General features: G+C 33.2%; 2 protein-coding genes across 3 annotated transcripts; both read left to right on the top strand.

Annotated features, from left to right (window-relative positions):
• Positions 1–516: 516 nt before the first annotated feature.
• LOC125873446 (mediator of RNA polymerase II transcription subunit 19a-like) lies at positions 517–4,814 on the top strand. 2 transcript variants are annotated; one of them, XM_049554383.1, is made up of 6 exons: positions 517–722; positions 1,841–1,907; positions 2,882–3,171; positions 3,367–3,600; positions 4,379–4,435; positions 4,634–4,814. In XM_049554383.1, exons 2-6 carry the CDS (start codon positions 1,877–1,879, stop codon positions 4,646–4,648), a joined length of 627 nt encoding a protein of 208 aa, XP_049410340.1. In that variant the 5' UTR covers positions 517–722; positions 1,841–1,876; the 3' UTR covers positions 4,649–4,814. The 2 variants fall into 2 exon arrangements, with proteins under 2 accessions (XP_049410340.1, XP_049410339.1); XM_049554382.1 differs by having other exon boundaries at positions 518–722; positions 4,629–4,814.
• Positions 4,815–14,953: 10,139 nt separating this feature from the next.
• On the top strand, positions 14,954–18,988 carry LOC125875148 (formin-like protein 1). Its single transcript, XM_049556241.1, has 4 exons — positions 14,954–16,871; positions 16,942–17,138; positions 17,621–17,865; positions 17,988–18,988. The coding sequence occupies exons 1-4, from the start codon at positions 15,301–15,303 to the stop codon at positions 18,792–18,794; spliced, it is 2,820 nt and encodes a 939-aa protein (XP_049412198.1). The 5' UTR covers positions 14,954–15,300; the 3' UTR covers positions 18,795–18,988.
• The last annotated feature ends 233 nt before the right edge of the window (positions 18,989–19,221 follow it).

Here is a 19,221-nt window from a genome sequence, read left to right as displayed (position 1 = left end):
GTGATTTATAATTAAAAATTTGAATCATAAAATTAAATATTCAAAATACTTTTAGAGTATGGTCAATTTGCAAAATTTGCACAATCTGAAGCAACTATTTATTTTTTTATACTTCAAATTCTAGTTATGAAATAGTCGTTGGCGTTTAAAATAGATTGCTTACGTAACAATCCTTGAATGACATTATTTAGTTATACTAGTTGCTACCAATAACCAATGCCATTTTTCATACATTTTGTTAACTTATGTAAAATCACATTATATATTTTTAGTATTCTCACATTATTTAAAAAATATGTATATTAGTGGATTTTTTGAGTCACAGCTTTTAAAAAAAACATATTAGTGGATTTTATTTGAAGCAAAAAATAAAATAATTTGAGTCGAAATTACAATAAACTCCTTCAGAAACCAGGTCAGACAGGGGCAATTATTGTCACATGACACAGATAGGAAACAGAGTCGCGACATCGCCAGTAAAATAAATATAAATATTACGATGTCGCAATAATAATAATAATACGCCGTAATTGGTGCCAATATTTTTTCAACTCTGCGAAATTGCAAAATTAGGGTTTCTCTTGGTTCAATTATACGAAGCTTACGGTGAATTTGCAAACCCTAAGCCCTCAATTCGATTATTTTGCTTCAGGAGAACCTTCAATTGGAGAACAAACGAGCTTCGTTCTTCAATTGGATTGGATATCCCTCAGTTTGATTGAGTAAGCTCTTTTTCGTAGTTGAAGATTTGAATTCTCTATGTACTGTTGTTAGATTGTGAAAGGGATCACGTAGTCTTTATCATCAAAGATCAATGTGTTTCTTCATTGATATGCGGATGTGTGAAATTATGAAAATTTGAAACTCAAATTGTAATGGAATCAGCTTTTAATAAGTTTTTTTTTTCTCTATTGTAAGTTGAGGTACTCCAACAGAAAGAGGTAAGTTGAGCTAAGTGTAGTTCTCTCCTCTTTCTGTTGGAGCAGTAAGTTAAGTTTTTTTTTTTTCTTTTTTCATTTTTATTGTTCAGTCTTGTCAAGGATCAAAGTGTTAATTTGAGTTGCATTCGTAAAGTAAATTATTGAAAAAAACTAATCTTTAGGCTGAAAAAACTGGTTTGAGTTGCATTTGTCAAGTAACTGTGGGAAAAAACCAATCTTTAGGCTGAAAAAACTGTTTGAGTTGCATTTGTGAAGTAACTGTTTGAAAAAAACTAATCTTTAGGCTGACTATACACAATTTAGCGAGAGGTTGGACTTAGTGCAGTAGATAACACTGGCCGTCATTATAGACAATTTCTTGGGACACTATGCACTCTAAATAACATACACGCCATTGTACACAGGAGACACTATTCTTAGGACCAATCTGAGTCCTTGTTCTTTTTCCTTATTATTTACTTCAATTTTCTTTTTGTTGTATCTATGCTTGATCAAATAAAACCTCCCTATCCACTTGAGAGTAGAGGTATAGAAATTGCTTATGAAATGATCTCTCTTCCAGCTCATATATAAGTTTTCTCCTTTGTTGTACAGATAAAAGCTGTCTTTCTTTCTGTTAGTGTCGCTTTTAGCACCCTTTATCTTTACTCTTGGTATTCTGCTTTGAACATAGGCGGTAGTAGCCCCTGCCAAATCCATGGCATTAAGGCAGTATTTATTTGAAAATGATACTGACAAGGTTTATGAGCTCTTTCATTTTGCACTACGGTTGTATTATGGTTACATTCTCCCAATTGTCCTCCTCCAATGCCATTTTGTTTGCATTCTAGTCATATGAGTAGATTGACCTTTGCTGCACTAGATATTTCTGGATTGTCTTACCTACTGATACTTTCCAGGAAATAATGCTCTACTTATATACTTGGTGCTGATTGATGGATCCAGATAGCAAGAATTTTGGAAGAGGTAAGACTTTTACATGTTTACCTTTCCCCTCAAAAAATAAAAATAGGGACATACAGTGTCCTTGCTTGTTACACATGTTGACTACTGCATGTCTTTTTTTTTTTGAAACTGGTAAATGTGGTTGACTACTGCATGTCTACTCATGTGATTAATATGCAATTGATGAATAATGCTCGTTATTGCATCCCTAGGCTTAGAATCAAGGTGAATGTGACACATTGATTGATATTCTTGCTCAGACTGCTGATGGCGAAGTTATTTGCTGCTGAAATTTTGTTTTATAGTCCTATTGCTCTTGCTCTTACTTGCAGGAAATAAAGTTATTGTTTTATTGCCAACCCATTTATGCTGACTTCTTTTGCTTACAATGATACCAATGGCATGACCAGAAATTTTATGAAGGGTGGTCAAGCTATAAGTAAATCTTTTTGGAAAATGGATGCACCATCATATTTAATTTAATATGAAGTGAACTGATAGAACAAAAAGAAAAAGGAGAGAGAGAATAGAGTTCAATCTAGAAAGAAATCACTTTCAAGTTTTTAAGATTTTAAGCCATAGGTTACTGAGAGACCTGCGGAATGTGGAAGAGCTTATAGCTAAGCTTCTGAAAACCAAAAAATAAAGAAGAAGAGAAACACTCGGCATTAGTTAAGTTTCTTAAGGTGTTAAATGAACATAATTTGGATAGCAGAGGAATTTGTAGTGGCAAATGAATATAGAGGTGTTGTGGCAGGCTTACCATTTTATCACCAACTGACTGCAGATTGCATCTGTGGCTTTTACCATTTTCTGTATTGCATATTCCTTCACAAATATAGTTTGGTTTGTAAAATTCCTTAGATCAATATCTTGATATTTTGTTATAGACTAAATAACTGTCAATTTTGCTCTCCTCTCTAGAATGTGTTCATGTTTGATAAAGATATACATAGTTTATAACTGTTGTTGATTTGGTCCAAATATTTTGTTAGGGCCAAGAGAACTCACAGGTGCTCGTGATCTTATTAGTCACTTCAAATTGTTGCCTCATTATGAGTTCTTTGGTAAGAGGTCGCTTCCATTATCAATTTCCGATACACATTATCTTCATAATGTGGTTGGAGACACAGAAATTAGGAAAGGTGAGAAGATGCAGTTGGATCAGCTCACACAGGATACTTCCTTTTCAAGAGAGACAAGTTCATGTATCCGGCCGTTTGACTTAGATGTCCTTAGAGAAGCCTTCCAACTACGTGAAACGGCTCCAGTCAATTTGTCTCCTGTAAGATAGCTGCTTTTGAATTTGGATGATTTAACTCCATTTGTTCACCTGCTTCTAAGCAACACTCTTATCCTTTATGATTTCTGAAGTTGGAGCTTTTGAATTGGGTTTCCTCATATTATGTGCTGAAACATAAAATGGTTTTTCCTGTTATAATAGTTGCTGATCAGTCGGTCTTTTCATGGTGTTTGATAGTCTGACAAAGGCACCCCCACTATAGCTGGAAAATCTAAGAGCGAGATGAAAGACAAGGAGAAGAAGGAGAAGAAGCATAAAAAACACAAGGATAAAGACAAGGAGAAGGACAAAGAGCATAAGAAGCACAAACATCGTCATAAAGATCGGAGTAAAGACAAGGACAAAGAGAAAAAGAAAGATAAAAGTGGCCACATTGATCCTGGTGCTGAGCATTCAAAGAAACATGAAAAGGTCTGCTGTCATCTAAACTCAAATGATTTTGTTTCAAAAATGATGATTCTCATGGTATGTTGTTACTTTGAATATAGTCTTAGGTTCATGTTCAGAAGTTTAGAAGACTGGTTCAACATTATCTTAACTAAATAGAATCTTTTGAAGTGGATGAAACTACAAATTTCACAACAGGTCTCAGTACCATCGTGCTGACTGTTGCACTTGCTTTCCTGAATTTGTACTTTATAATTTAATCCATTTGTACATTATCCTTTTTTGTTACAAGTTGCCTCTGTACGATCAAGTGGGAACGATATTGAGATTAATTAAGGTTCAGCTTTCTAGGCATCGAACATGAGGTCTTTGAAATGAACTGCCACTTGACTTTTTAAGTTATTGAGGCGAAAAATTGTTGAGTCCGGCCCTATTCGGTTTAGTTTAGTGATACATATATTTTAAGTCGGTAAAATTCTGATCCGCTCCTTTACTCTAAGAATAACCTCATGTTTGAATTTTGTGTAATCTACTTAATGCGGTGTTGACTTTATAGTTTTCCTCTCTGATAGTTTGATACTTCCTTTTTTGTTTTAAGTTCTTTCCGGGTGGGACCTATTAAAAAAAGTTCTTGCCGGGTGGTACTTAACTATTGAGTTGCTTTGTGGAAAATTCACCCTTGCTGACTTCGACCCTGATTTGCAACATCTTGGAATTTGGCAATCAAAAAGTCATACTTCACGGTAATAAAAGGGATAAAAGAACTCATTGATTTTGATCTTTTTTCTTAAACTGATTTCAGAAAAGGAAGCACGATGAGGAGGATCTCAACAGTATCCACAAACACAAGAAAAGCAAGGTAACTAAAAAATGTTGAATTCATATAATATTTTTCTTTACTATATTTTGAACCTTCTTTGTTGAGGAAAATTATATATTTGCAAACAGTAGTTTTGTGATATAAATTTATTGTACGCAATCTAATCCCTACACTTAGTATACATTCACCTTTTACTAATTGTCCCTTCATCTTACCTGCTAAAATGTTGCAGCACAGGAGCTCAAAGATTGATGAGATTGGTTCAATAAAGGTAGCTGGCTGAATTGTGCGTGTGGTTGTATAATTTATGTTGTCCCAGATTTTGCAGTTGAGAATTTGGAGGGTTCCTTTATTTAGAATTGTGAAATATCAGAAGTTCATGTCCTGATCAATTCATTAATTGAAGAACTTTATGGCATGCGCCGGTGTTGACATCTGTATCTTTATTTGAGTGAGACTGTTCCTTGGAAGACATTACTGGTCAGATGCATCAAACTTTTTTGCGTATTCATGAGTGCAATCTGGCGTTTTGATTTATATACTTCAATTTTCCCCCTTTTCTAAATAACCACCTTGAAAAAGTAGGCATGCATCTAGTCTGGCCTCTACAGTGATAAAGGAGGCATCTGCATGTCTGACAAAATGTTTTCCTGCCTGTTTTGGATATCAAATCAAAATTTTCCCCTCATGGAAGTCAGGTGGAACTATCTTATACTTCTTTGTCCTTTTTATCTATCGTTTAAAGTTTTGGCACACGCATTGAGAAAACCATTTTGTCATTAACATAAAGATAAGGGGTATTTGACTGAGTTACCGTAGTTCTTAAATGATTAGTTATTGACTATATCCGCCCTCTTAGAGTAGTAAAGGTGGAATTGGAAAAAGAAATTAACCCTTTCTTGGTTTCTGAAATGATAATATTTTAGAACAAATTTTTTTATTAAAGTGATAGATACAAAAGTTAACAATAGAATAAGGAACAAGAAAGCATATCTTTGAAAAATTTGAACATTCATGAAAAAGTTTGCTGTTAGAGATTCAATTTCATCTTGCAAAGAGATGGAGGAAAAATGTGTTATTGGTGCAGCCTCAAACTCGTTATGGTAAGGTGGATATGTGATCATGGAAGTGTCTAAGATGCACTGTCCTTGAGCATAAAAGATGTAAACTTTTGTCTATGCTGTCCTGAATGTGCTGGTGGAGATATAAGGTGAAACTGGTCAAGGCTAGTTGGAAAAGGATGGAAGTTTCTAAACCATACTGGAGTACTGCTTACATCAATAAAGAAAAGCAACAGAAGTAATCAAATGATATGCCAAACTCCAAGGTATTTTTGTATCTTCTATTTATTTATTATTATTTTGGCTCATTGGAATCAAATAATAATCATGTATACTTCTTTTGGGATGATTTTTTGTCTCCAGTCTACATATGTATGTGTGTGCATATTACTAAACATTCTCAGTTGTGTGTCGTTGAAAATTGATCCCCTGATCAAGATATCATCAAGCAAGTAAATGAACTGGACCAACTGAGCAAGCATATCTTTTTTGCAAGTAACTGAGTATCTCATTGAAGGAGGACCCTCTCCAACTTAGATGATGAATATGAGTTGGAACTTGGAAATTTGGCTACTTTAAAATGGATTTATGTGCAAGTCTCATGCACAGAAAGGAAGTTGTAACAAGTTCCCTGGCCCCCCTGATGTTTCAGCAACTTTGCTATTGGGATAATGGTGGAAAAATTTACTGAATAGCCGGTGGAATTATGAGAAAGAGAAATTGTAAGGTTTATATATGTGTGTGTGTAGAAAGGCAAAAAAGGACATGTTTGACGAGTATGCAATATTTGAATTTAGAACAACTTGCAGTGGATGAAAGATAAAACTTTTATTCAAATAAGTGTCCTGTTTAATCACTGCACCATTCTGAGTTTCACCTTAAACCGGTTTCTATAATGATCATCTGTTTACGTGCAACTAATGATTTTAGAGTTTATTTTGTTCATGACATATGCTGCTTAACATTGAACACATGTTTTGCTTCATTTGAAATTGAAAAGCTATTAGGTTTTTCTATAGTAGGAATTACGTCAAGTGCTTTGATCTTTTTATGCTTATTCAATACTTTTTCTGTTGTGGATTGAAGGTCCCTGTGGCCTGATGTTCTTCACAAGGTAACTTTTCAATCCCTAATTTGGAGTGAAATGAAACAAAACATTGGCACTGTGTGGAATTTTCGTCACAAGCAAAGCATTTGAAGAAGTAATAAGAAAAGGGTAGTGTCAATAATCTTTTGTATTGGGCGTTTTGTGATTTTCCCTTCTTTTTTCTTCATGTATAATCTGCCAAGTTTACTTGATGTAGTGTTCTTGATATCAACTTGAGTTTTTTACTAAGAGCAGAGGTGCTGATCATAGTACTTTCTATATGTAGCATAATATTTCATGCCTTCCTGCATTCAGAATAGCCTCAGGATGGATTTAGTTCAAGGTACTCCCTTGTGTCATATATTAAGGGCTCCCATTAGTTGGCAGTGATGGTGAGGAACTTGATCCATCTTCAGGTTTAGCAAGTTGCTGCTTGCTGTTGTATGATTCTATGTTTCCCTCTTTTGAGGGCTCTAATCTCAAGGTTCAATCTTGACCATTTGGAGCTTTGGGTAATAAAATGAGAAGGTTGAGATGAATGTTGGTCTGCTCTTCTGTCATTTGTCTTCTCCATTGAGTTTGAAGGTTAACTTCTCAACAGCATTAAGCATCTGCAGAGAATTTTAAAAAAAGGTGTCGCTATATGGTCATGAATGGAATCACTTCTTGTATATACTAGGATAGAATGAGATACATAGCTCCTTTCTTGATGAAAACAAGATTTATTTTGTGTGTTTGGCCAATTTTATCTGCATTGGACTTGGCTAAGCTAATTGTTAGATGTTCCTAGTGATCAACATGTAAATTTTTGGCTTTACTATTCGAATCCTGGACTAAAATGTGGCCCTACTGCAAATATGAGAAGTTTATATAAATAGGCAATGAAGATGATATGTACTCAACTTTAGGCACTTTAGCCCTATCTGCATTTGGTTTCGTTATTTGATCAAGGTCATGTTTGAATTCTTCTTTTGCTAGTCCGGTTGTATGACCCAAGAAGCATGACAGTTCTAGTTCATTAGTGATCTTTGACCAGAAAAGGGTGAGTATTTGCTAGGTTCCTAGTGATAGCTGTAGTATATATTGCTCGAACTCTCCAAAAATGATGTTATACTCGTGTCAGATTCTCAAAAATTACACTATTCCTTTCAACTTTGCTAGAGTCTGAGTTCTCACTTCTCATGACAGAATGAGCATTGGTCTGGAATTCAACTTTGCATTACACTTGTTATGATTATGATGATAATGAAAAATTGGTGCAGTTGTCTTGTTGTATGAACAATAATGAAGGGAACAGTAGCCCCCAAGGCCTAGCTCAAGTGGCAAAAGGTGGAGGATTTGTGGCTTAGGTTGCAGGTTCAAGCCCCACACCATGCAAAGCGAAGCCCAGTATTTAAGTGGAGAAGGGTAGAGGGGCGGGCCCATTATCCACCGAGTTTAGAAGGCTGTGATTGGTCCAAAGGGCGGGTCACAGACGGATTTCTCGGTTATCAAAAAAAAAATGAAGGGAACAGTAGTCTTTGTTGCTATAGATGCATTGCATGTAATTTGGTATGTGTGCAGTTTAAGTAGGAAGCAAAAGCAGCTGTTATTAGGCTGGAAGAACATGTGTATTGACAAGTCACATCTGGATTTCAAATTTTTGTTTATAACTGCCGTCACATTGCATACATGGAGGAATCTTTCGCAATGTTGCATATAAAAAATAAGGATTAAAGTTATATACACCGATAATTTATACTATTGGTGTAAATTTCATATTTTTTACCAAGTTATTAATTATTGATAATCTTAGTGATTAACTTGTATCTTACAAGTGACATGTTAAAGCATCTTTAACTTTTTTTCCTCTTTTCTGGTATAAGCAACTTTCATCCTTTTGTAGTCAGTTAGCTCCATCAAATTAAGAAAAGACAAACTAATCAACTAAGATATAGTCATGACATGAGTCTTATATTAGTATTAGTATCTAAAAAGAAGGAAGTTACGTAGACTTTGTGATACTTATATTGGTGCGAGGCATTTGGGGAAAAAATGTGCGAACTTGATTCAAAGCGGATTGAGTAAAATTTAAAATGTGTTTTAAGCACTTATTTTTAAGTTAAAAAATAAATCAAAAATCACAAATTAAAATTTCTATATAACATTTGCCTTTAAAATCAAAAGTTATAAGGCCATCCAAACAGTCTATAAATATTTACTCACTTTGTTTTCCTGCTTCGAGTTTGCCTTATCCCTTAAGAACTCTATTGAGCTTTTTGTTAGAGCTAAATTGGAGAAAAATGAAATGTTTCCACTCCCAATGCCACAAAATGATTGAGGATTACGATAGAGCTAAAATAAATTTTGTTGTTTATTATATTTAATAAGTATTACATAATCAAATAACTAAAGAAAGGATAGACTGCGGGAGAATCTTATTAAGTAGATTAATGACTCAATAGATGGTCGGAGCAGGACTTTAACTCCTTTTCTATCATGAACAATATATCAGTTTTAATTTCGACGTATTTTGGATGCTTAAAGCCATCGCTTGACACAAAGTAGCATTAAGCTATGTAGGCTCTTCGTCAAATAAATAATTAAATTCACCACTTTGGTCTTGTTAATAAATCGTTATTAATTCCATATAAAATATACTACTATTATTAATTGAGTGCGATGCTGAATAGGTGCAATAATGATGGAAAATTTTCTTTTAAAAATGATTTAAAGTACGGACAAATTTTATATCATACAAAGGGGAAAAAACGATGGAAAGATTAAAAAAAAAAGTAATTATATAAAAGAGAGATTCTCCACTAAAGCTTTTTTTGGTGTTTTAGGACTTTTTTTCTTTATCTTTTTGGTATACTAATTGTAAAACTACTTTCAACTTTATGCAACGATAATGTAAATAATTATTGCACTCAATGTCAAAAAGAAAAAAAAATGTTTGATATATTAAGCTTTCGTTAGGTGCGGAATTCAGAAAAATAAGAATCTATTTTTATGAGTACGATTTGGAAAAGATAAGGTACACCGTGCACATAAATTTTATCCTTACTTTAATAGAGTAAATAAATTGTTTTTGATAAACTATCGACTCAAGAAAATTATTTTCCCGATTGTTTTTGGGACAAACTTTTCCAAGATGTTTACAAAACGAAACGGCTAGTAGATTCTTGAAACTTTTTTACTCATGTCATTGAGATATCATTTTTATCTTTTTTGTTACTTTAATACTTTATCATTTGTAATAAATCTTTACAATTAGTAACAAATAGTAATTATTATTGTGCTTAAATGATTAATTGTATTATTTCATGTCTCTTACAATTATTTTGTTTAGTAAAGAAATAGGAGCCTATATGTGTCCATGCATGGAGCTCTACATTATTGGGAAAGTATTTGTCCTAAAGTTTAAAGACGTTTAAAAGTTTGGTCCCAAAATGATAATATTGACAAACTTTATATTATAAGAAACAAAGATTATTATAATGGGAAACTTGTCCAAAATTTTATTATATAGTTTATCCTTATTTTTCTGAAAGGCCTTTTGCATGTTTGTGAGTGTCCAAAATGGTTACTTCTTCCAATTCCATGAACTGATGATCTGCTTCAGTTTCACATGATAATTGGACTCATTTGTCAGTTGTTTTTATGTTATAGTATTTTTTCTTTCTCAATTTATGTAACATCATTTGATATGATATAGATAATTTTTTTATGATTTATTTAAATAAAATATATGATAGATGTTTTGTGTCTATTCTAATATTTTATTTATTATATATGTTTTGATTATTATATTATTTTATTATTATTTTTAACTCCTTTTTAATAAGGTTTGCGTTGATACCTTGTTACTTGCTATATTCTCTTTACTATATCCTTCTTCTTTGTATTTGGATTTATTACGAGGTTCTTTCAGAAACAAAATATCTACTTCCACGAAGTAGTGATAAAATTTATGTACATTCTATCCTCTCTAGACAACACTTATGAGGTTTAATCATCGGATATGTAGTTATTGCTGATGAATAACTTGTGTGATTATAAATTATTTTATTAATACAAAATTATATCATTTAAAATATAAAATTGCGTCATTTTCTTTTGGACGAAAACTAAAAATGATAAAAGTGTGATTGAGTACTAGATTATATTTATTCAAAATAATGAAAAACAACAACCAATTCTTAAATATTTTTCAGAATTAACTATGGAAAAAGGAATTATATTGAGGTTATGAAAGAGAAATATTAAGTAACAATTGAGATATTTGTGGAAAGTAAATAACAATATGGAGTAATTTTGTAATGATTCTATTGCTATTTTGGTGTAAAGTAAAACTATTGTTATATACGTGTTATTTATGTTCTTAAATTGTATATTTAAGTTTTTATCCCTTATTACTTTATTCAGTCCCAAATATTACTAGTTGTTTTAGACTTTTAGCAAAAGATAAATTTGTTCTAAAATCTCTAAAAGATTTTTTTTTCTTACAAAAAATCACTACTATAACTTCAATAAGTGAAGTACTCCCTCTGTCCACAATTATTTGTCAGGGTAAGGTTATGCACATCCCTCAAGGAAAATTTAATACAAGGTGTAATTTGACTAATATAACCCTACAATACCAAGAATACCAAAAGTCCACATAACTTTTCAATTGAATTACACTATCATTAAGGGCAAAATTAGAAAAAAATGACTAATTATTTCTTGATTGTTTAAATTGACAATTAATCTTGGACATCTATTTTTAGTATACCTGTCAAACAATTGTGGACGGAGGGAGTATTAGTTAAATTAATGAGAAATATCATACGGATAGAAGATAATAAATGCATTAAGAATTTTTGACAAAAATAATCCATTATGTAAAGCATTTTATCAAAATAATACAATTTTTTTGAAATTTTACCAAAATAGATTAAACGTATNTGCTATATTCTCTTTACTATATTCTTCTTCTTTGTATTTGGATTTATTACGAGATTCTTTCAGAAACAAAATATCTACTTCCACGAAGTAGTGATAAAATTTATATACATTCTATCCTCTCTAGACAACACTTATGAGGTTTAATCATCGAATATATAGTTGTTGCTGATGAATAACCTGTGTGATTATAAATTATTTTATTAATACAAAATTATATCATTTAAAATATAAAATTGCGTCATTTTCTTTTGGACGAAAACTAAAAATGATAAAAGTGTTATTGAGTACTAGATTATTACTTTATTCGGTCCCAAATATTACTAGTTGTTTTGGACTTTTAGCAAAAGATAAATTTGTTCTAAAATCTAAGATTTTTTTTCTTACAAAAAATCACTACTATAACTTCAATAAATGAAGTATTAGTTAAATTAATGAGAAATATCATACGGATAGAAGATAATAAATGCATTAAGAATTTTTGACAAAAATAATCCATTATGTAAAGCATTTTATCAAAATAATACAATTTTTTTGAAATTTTACCAAAATAGATTAAACGTATTTGTCAGTAACGTTTTATAAATTATTATATTAAAAAATTTCAACGGACAAAACTAACGGTAGACAGATTTAACAGAAGTATAAAACGTTACCATGAGTAACAATTTAATCTTAAAACGGTACCATGAGGTAATGATTTTCTGGTACAACCATGAATTTAATCAATCTCTCAGGTAAATCTTCATTCATCTCCTCTTTCCTTCATCCTAATTCTACAACACCACCGCATCTTTTCAGTTTTACCGGAAAAGTTTAAAAATTCATTTTTCATAATATCATAATAATATTTGAATCTCATGTTTTCAAATTCAATACTTATTTACAGCAAAACACATTTTCAAAATTAACATGACGTCAAATTTCAACAGCATTCAACCAAAAATATAATACAACATTTAAAATAAAAACCAAAAAATAAATCGTATTACACAGTAAATCAAAATTGCAAATCACAAAATTTTGATGATATGTTCACAATCAGCAATTGCAAAATTTAAAATACAATACAATAGAAAAAATAAATTAAATCACGAAACTTTAATCGGAGTTGAACATTTTCGAAAAGTCCCAACATCAATTTGATGTATCACATATGGTGAAATTGGAAATGAAGAATCACCGAAATAACATTTTTCCTGTCACAGAGCCCTAAAACTTATTGCCCTGTTGCCTCCCCAAGATTCACTTGTCTTTTTATCGTTAATTAAAACGTTACTCCGAAATACGTACTATCTCATGTGGTAATTGTTGATCACAAAATACCTTTTTTAACGTTGTTTATAATTAAATATTATTTACTGATTCTTTAGAATAAAATTTTTATAAAACATTACTCAGAAGTACATTTATTCTATTTTGGTAAAATTTCAAAAAATTATACTACTTTTGTTAAATACTTTAAATAATGGGTTAGTTGGGTCAAAACTTCATGCATTAAAGAAATGGATCTACCTATCATCAGAAACATCTAAATTATTTGTTACTTTTGTTTTGTCCGTTACACAAAAGTTTTCTCTAAAGTTACAATTTGCAACTTTTTTACTTTTAAATTAAGAATTGTTTAGATACTACTAATGGGACACTCTCGGTGATCATTTGGTAGGGTGTAATAAATTAATATATAAAATAATTTCACATATATATATATTTGATGTGTTACTTGAGTCAAGGATCTCTCAAATATATCTTTTTTATCTCCATAAAATGAGTAAAATTTGTGTAATTTTTTTTAAACTTTGTTTATAAAATTACATTGTTAAAGTTTTGTATAGATAATGCATATAAAAAAACTTAAATCTATCAAAAGGAAGTAGATTGTTTCTCTTTGTTTACCTTGGTTTTGATGACTCATTTTGAAACATAATATAGTGCATTATTACTAGTTTATATACCTAATGTACGTGGGAGGTGATTTTATGTTGATTTAAATATTGGATAAGGAGAATACTAATGTCTATGAAGTTTTAAAAAATATATTTTTTGGTTATATAAAAATATTAGTTGTAAATCAATGTCGGCCACATTCTTCTGTATAGTCAAATTACGCTGCTCTTTTTAAAAATGTATATTACTATTGGTGTCTTCTAGTCTAGGAATATAAATTTACTACTTTAATTTATTTATAATAAAATAATAACAATGCAATGTAAGTATGAACCATGCAGCGCAGCATCCAAAATCCACTACTAATTAATTAATAAATAAATCACATTGCCCTTTCTGTTCTTTCAAGAAAATTAATCAAGTTTAAATTATTGCCATCTACAATATAATGTCATCATGTATTTAAGAAAATAATTTTTTATTCAAACTCTAATCTCGCGGGTAGTACTACTAGCTTGCTTGTATCAGCAATACAAGGGCATTTCTTCCTATACTCCTCATGGGTGCACCGTTAACTATACCTAATTTTTGTCAGTTTCTCAAAATAGATATACATATATATACATGATTTTTTCTGAAGTTAACGAGTGCATGTGCATCCCCTTGTATGACTGTGGGTGTCCGCTTATATGATCGAGTAACACATCCAAATCTATTAAGATTGTATTGGAATAATAAACACTCCTTCATTTTTAATCAGAGGTTCGAGTTGCTCAAAATATAAAGTTCCCTTTGTCCCAAGTTAAAAAGTTAAAAGAATTTATTTTTGATTTATAATTTATTATTTAAAAAATTCTAAATCACTTTCAAACATTAATAGACTATAAAAAATTAGTAACTTATTACTTCCTCCGTCTCATTTTATGTGGCACTTTTCGGATTTTGAGATTCAAATAAGTCTATTTTTTACCGTAAAATTTTCATAGATCTTTTAAATATTTTGAATTATTAATTATTGTGAGTTATAGTACTTTTTACGTAGTTTACAAATATATAAATTTTATTTCAAAAAAATTAAAGATTTTATACGCAAATTTACAGTCAAACTTAAACTGTTTAACTCTCGAAAAATGAAAAGTATCACATAAATTGGGACAGAGGGAATAATACTTTTTAAATTTTAATGGGGAAAAAAATAAACTAAAAAAAGGGCCACTTATGACTTATGAGATGCGGCGTTATAACTCAACTTGTATCGTTGCATGAATCATCACATGAATCATCACTTCACAACAACTGGTAGCACTGTCTTCTTCTTCCTTTTTTTTCGATGTTTGTTATTTATATTAGAGCTACACAATTTATTTTAGATATAATATTTTTTAATATAAATCGAAATTGATGAATCAGTTTCACTACCGCATCACAATGGTACAACAGGCAGCATTGTCACTCACCAGCTAAGAATAAAATTAGCTGGATTTGCACCATCCAAAATCTCTGTCTTCCATGAATGTACTTTTTAATACAATAATTACTCCATAATCTTTCCCAATTTTCTACCTTTTCACACACAGAGAAACTTTTTCTCCCCTTAGATTTTTTTTTTTGTTTTCTCCCTCTGCTTTCTGTCACTCTCTTGGTTTCTTCTTTTCTCTCTTCAAATTTCTGTCTTTTTTCCTCACTGTAAACACAGACAACTCCCCCCGCCCCCCCCTATGCTTTCAGCAATTTGTCTTCTATTACCATTTCTCATTTGACCAAATTCCAAAAAAGGAATCTTGCTGAACATTCACAAAGAACAGAGCAGATTGATTATTCACAAAAAAATTAAATAATGTAAGCTAAATTAAATTAAATATATGCTCAATAGTAAGCAACTTCTTCTTGATTCAGTTCTTAAAGTTCTCTTCTTTTTTTTCTAAAGAAAGAATCTGTTAACAATGATGGTTTCCTTTTTCGTCATCTTCTTCCTCTGTTTTTCACCTCACTTATCATTTGCCACCACCGCCGCCGCCGTCTCCGGCAACAACCGTCGTGTTCTCCATGAACCCTTTTTCCCATTAGACTCACCACCACCTTCTTCTCAACCACCCATACCTTCTCCTCCAGCCCCAACAGAGTACCCATTTCAAGGCTCTACTCCTCCTGATAACAGTGATAATAACCCCTTTTTCCCTACTTACCCTTCTCCTCCACCTCCCCCTGATTCACCTGCTGATTTCATTCCTGCAAATGTTTCTTCTATTATCCTTCCAAATACCTCCAAATCTAACCCTGTTTCAAATAAACTTATTGTCACTGCTATTATCTCTGTTCTTGCTGCTGTCATTGTTCTATCTATTGCTATCTTTTTACATATACGAAAGCGAAGGAAACAGAGTGACCGGAAAACTCAAAGATCTGATAGTAATAGCAACGGGTTGAGTCGGGATGGTGCTAAGAGTGATGGTAATAATGGTATTCCTAAGCTTCAAAGACCGTCTCAAACTAGTTCGGAGTTTCTCTATTTGGGTACTCTTGCTAGCTCACATGGCGGAGTTGAAACACATAATGCTCAGAATCGTAATGGTAGTAACACTAGCTCTACTCCTTCTTCGAGAAAAATGGACTCGCCGGAGCTCCGTCCATTGCCGCCGCTACATGGACGGAATTTGAGACAGAGTTATGGGAATACCAGGTTTTTCTCCGGTACTGCTGAAAATGATGTAGATTTTTACTCTTCTGCGGGATCTATGGGTGGTAGAGAGAGTTCAATCGGAGGTGACTCACTGTCCCGGAGAGATTTTTCTGCTGTTGAAGTTGAGAAATTTGTTGGCTGTAGCTCATCTTCTTCGAGTTCATCCTCGAGTTCCGGGTCCGGTTCACCGGTCCGGTCTGTATCGCTGAGCATTTCGCCGCCGGCGAGTTTGAGTCCGGAAAGGAAAAGTGTAAGACCCAAGTCACCGGAACTGGTCGCTGTTTACACCGCTCCACCACCTCAGTATCCACCTCCTCCTCCACCGCCACCGGCGACAATTGTGCCACCATTTGCAGAATCTCCATCTCCATCACCATCACCGCCATTCCCATTATCACCAGAGAGATATTCAACCAGAAGCATGGACTCATCTCCGGGAATTTTCAATCTTTTGGATCAGGATGTTCAGTTTCCGGCGAGAATCAGAAATCACATACAACAAGCCACACCAGCTTTTGGACCACCACCGCCACGTCCGCCACCACCTCCGCCACCTCCGTCTAAGAATATGGAAAGCCCCAAAACACCCTCACCTCCATTTTCAAAGCCAGCATTTAACCCTCCAGTTCTTGAATCTCCTTTAAAACCCGTAGGAATTGAGAGTCCAGTATTGGTTTCTCCAATGGAGTTGCCTTCTATTTCGGAACATATTGAGAAGAATGATGAGAAAACTGAGGAACCCAAACCAAAGCTGAAAACTTTGCATTGGGATAAAGTGAGAGCAAGTTCGGATCGCGAAATGGTTTGGGATCAACTGAAATCAAGCTCATTTAAGTATGATAATCTGGAACTATTGCCTTTTGTTTGTATAAGTTGAATAGTGCTGATACTGGTTAATTTGCAGGTTGAATGAAGAGATGATAGAAACACTGTTTGTTGTAAAGACTCCAACTTTGAATGCAAACGACACAGCTAGACGTCTTGTTCCCTCACTGAGCCAAGAGAATAGGGTACTTGATCCAAAGAAGGCACAGAACATTGCAATTTTGCTGAGGGCCATAAATGTAACCACAGAGGAAATATGTGAAGCCCTTTTAGAAGGTATACATCATTTTCACTCTTCTTTGAAGAGTTTTAACTTAAACATATTGAGTGTTATGCTAGTAGGTTGACCTAAAAGGTAACTACGGGTAACCATCGGGCTTTGTAAGCTGGAAAATAAGAAAGATTACCTACTACAATGGGTTAAAATACTTGATACTGTAAGAATTCTTTACATTTGGTGGTTTATATTAGTTAAATCTCTCTCTGAATTGAAAATCAAGAGCTGAAAAATGGAATGATGGAAGTGTGTGTTAGTATTGATTGAGGCAAAATCATGTAGTTTATCGTGCTAAAAGTTATGCTCCTTTGCTCACAAGGATTTCAGTACATGGATTTCGAAATCATGTTATTAGTTTACCTTCACCTCAATGTTCTTTGTTGGTTTCATCAATAGGCAGAAGTTCAAGTGTATGTAGAACTTGTTAAGTGTTTGGATTTAGGAGAATAGACAGCAGTAACAAGTTACATCTTCTATTCAGGAAATGCTGAAACTATTGGGACTGAGCTCCTTGAGATTTTATTGAAGATGGCACCATCCAAAGAGGAAGAACGTAAGCTAAAAGAATACAAAGATGATTCTCCAGTCAAGCTCGGGCCAGCAGAGAAGTTTCTGAAAGCAGTGCTTGATGTACCTTTTGCATTCAAAAGGGTAGACGCTATGCTGTATGTATCAAATTTTGATTATGAGGTCGACTACCTCAGAAAGTCATTTGAAACTCTAGAGGTAATTATTTTAAGTCATCGTCAACTTCTACTTGTTATTGATGATCCATTCACTAGAAGAATTTTGATTTAGATCAGAGAACAGAACTTGTGAAGTGTCTTTAAAATGGTTTCCTATTACAGGCAGCATGTGAAGAGTTGAGAAGTAGCAGAATGTTCTTAAAGCTTCTGGAAGCCGTGTTGAAGACAGGGAACCGCATGAATGTTGGGACAAACAGGGGAGATGCCCATGCCTTCAAACTTGACACACTGCTAAAGCTTGTAGATGTAAAGGGAGCAGATGGGAAAACAACCCTTTTACATTTTGTGGTTCAGGAGATTATAAAAGGTGAAGGTACTCGTCTTTCTGGAGGAGATCAGAACGAACAGTGTACCACTAATGATGATGCTAAGTACCGGAAACTTGGCCTTCAAGTTGTTTCCAACATTACTTCAGAGCTTATAAATGTTAAAAATGCTGCTGCTATGGATTCAGAAGTGCTCCACAGCGATGTTTTAAAGCTTTCTAAGGGGATCGGAAACATTACTGAGGTTGCAGGATACATTGAAGCCATTGGATCAGAGGAAAGCAGTACTAAAAAATTCTCTGAGTCCATGAACAGGTTTATGGAAATGGCAGAAGAGAAGATCATAAGGCTCCAAGCTCAAGAAGCATTGGCCATGTCACTGGTGAAGGAAATAACCGAGTATTTCCATGGAGATTCAGCTAGAGAAGAGGCTCACCCTTTCAGAACCTTCATGGTGGTCAAAGACTTCCTAATGATTCTTGATCGCGTTTGCAAGGAAGTTGGAATGATAAATGAGAGGACAGTAGTTAGCTCCGCACATAAATTTCCAGTTCCAGTTAATCCAAATCTACAACCTGTCACTAGCAGTTACACAGCTAAACGGCAGCATAGTTCCTCTGATGATGAATATTTATCATCTTAGTAGTGTTAGTTGGTCATAACAGGCAACTCCCTAGTTTTTTGCTTCTGGCCAAAACCAATGTAATCTACTATAAAGGCCTTATAGGAGTTTGCCTGAGACTGTACCACGAATTTTCGAGTATAAGTAACTCTAAGTTGTATTTATTAGATCATTTTGTATAAGATCTTGGAAATTCTTTATCCTTTTCATATGTATATAGCAAGATTTATCATCACATCCAAAATAATAGGAAGGTTCAAACCTACATTGATGGACACAATAACAACATACACGAGGTCTGGGAGGGTAGAGTGTATGCGGATATTACAGAGAGGCTCAAGTATTCTTTGTACTAATTTAACTATATGGAATATAAAATACAAAGTCTTCAAATGTTTGGAACATTTTACAGTCAGCTTTGAGTGATGGATTTTTTCCAACTTTGCAT

This window comes from Solanum stenotomum, chromosome 8 (genome assembly GCF_019186545.1).
Source record: "Solanum stenotomum isolate F172 chromosome 8, ASM1918654v1, whole genome shotgun sequence".
Taxonomy (NCBI): domain Eukaryota; kingdom Viridiplantae; phylum Streptophyta; class Magnoliopsida; order Solanales; family Solanaceae; genus Solanum; species Solanum stenotomum.
The sequence above is the reverse complement of the archived record's forward strand: the minus strand, read 5'-3'. Positions and strand labels throughout refer to the sequence as shown.

What these genes read in the sequence shown, in the direction of transcription:
- LOC125873446 (XM_049554382.1), top strand. Translation starts at nt 1,877, where the DNA reads ATGGATCCAGATAGCAAGAATTTTGGAAGAG. An exon ending in CTCCAGTCAATTTGTCTCCT is followed by an intron (nt 3,172 to 3,366) that starts GTAAGATAGCTG and finishes GGTGTTTGATAG; the next exon opens with TCTGACAAAGGCACCCCCAC. An exon ending in ACAAACACAAGAAAAGCAAG is followed by an intron (nt 4,436 to 4,628) that starts GTAACTAAAAAA and finishes AAAATGTTGCAG; the next exon opens with CACAGGAGCTCAAAGATTGA.
- LOC125875148 (XM_049556241.1), top strand. Translation starts at nt 15,301, where the DNA reads ATGATGGTTTCCTTTTTCGTCATCTTCTTCCTCTGTTTTTCACCTCAC. An exon ending in ATGTGAAGCCCTTTTAGAAG is followed by an intron (nt 17,139 to 17,620) that starts GTATACATCATT and finishes TCTTCTATTCAG; the next exon opens with GAAATGCTGAAACTATTGGG. An exon ending in AGTCATTTGAAACTCTAGAG is followed by an intron (nt 17,866 to 17,987) that starts GTAATTATTTTA and finishes TTCCTATTACAG; the next exon opens with GCAGCATGTGAAGAGTTGAG.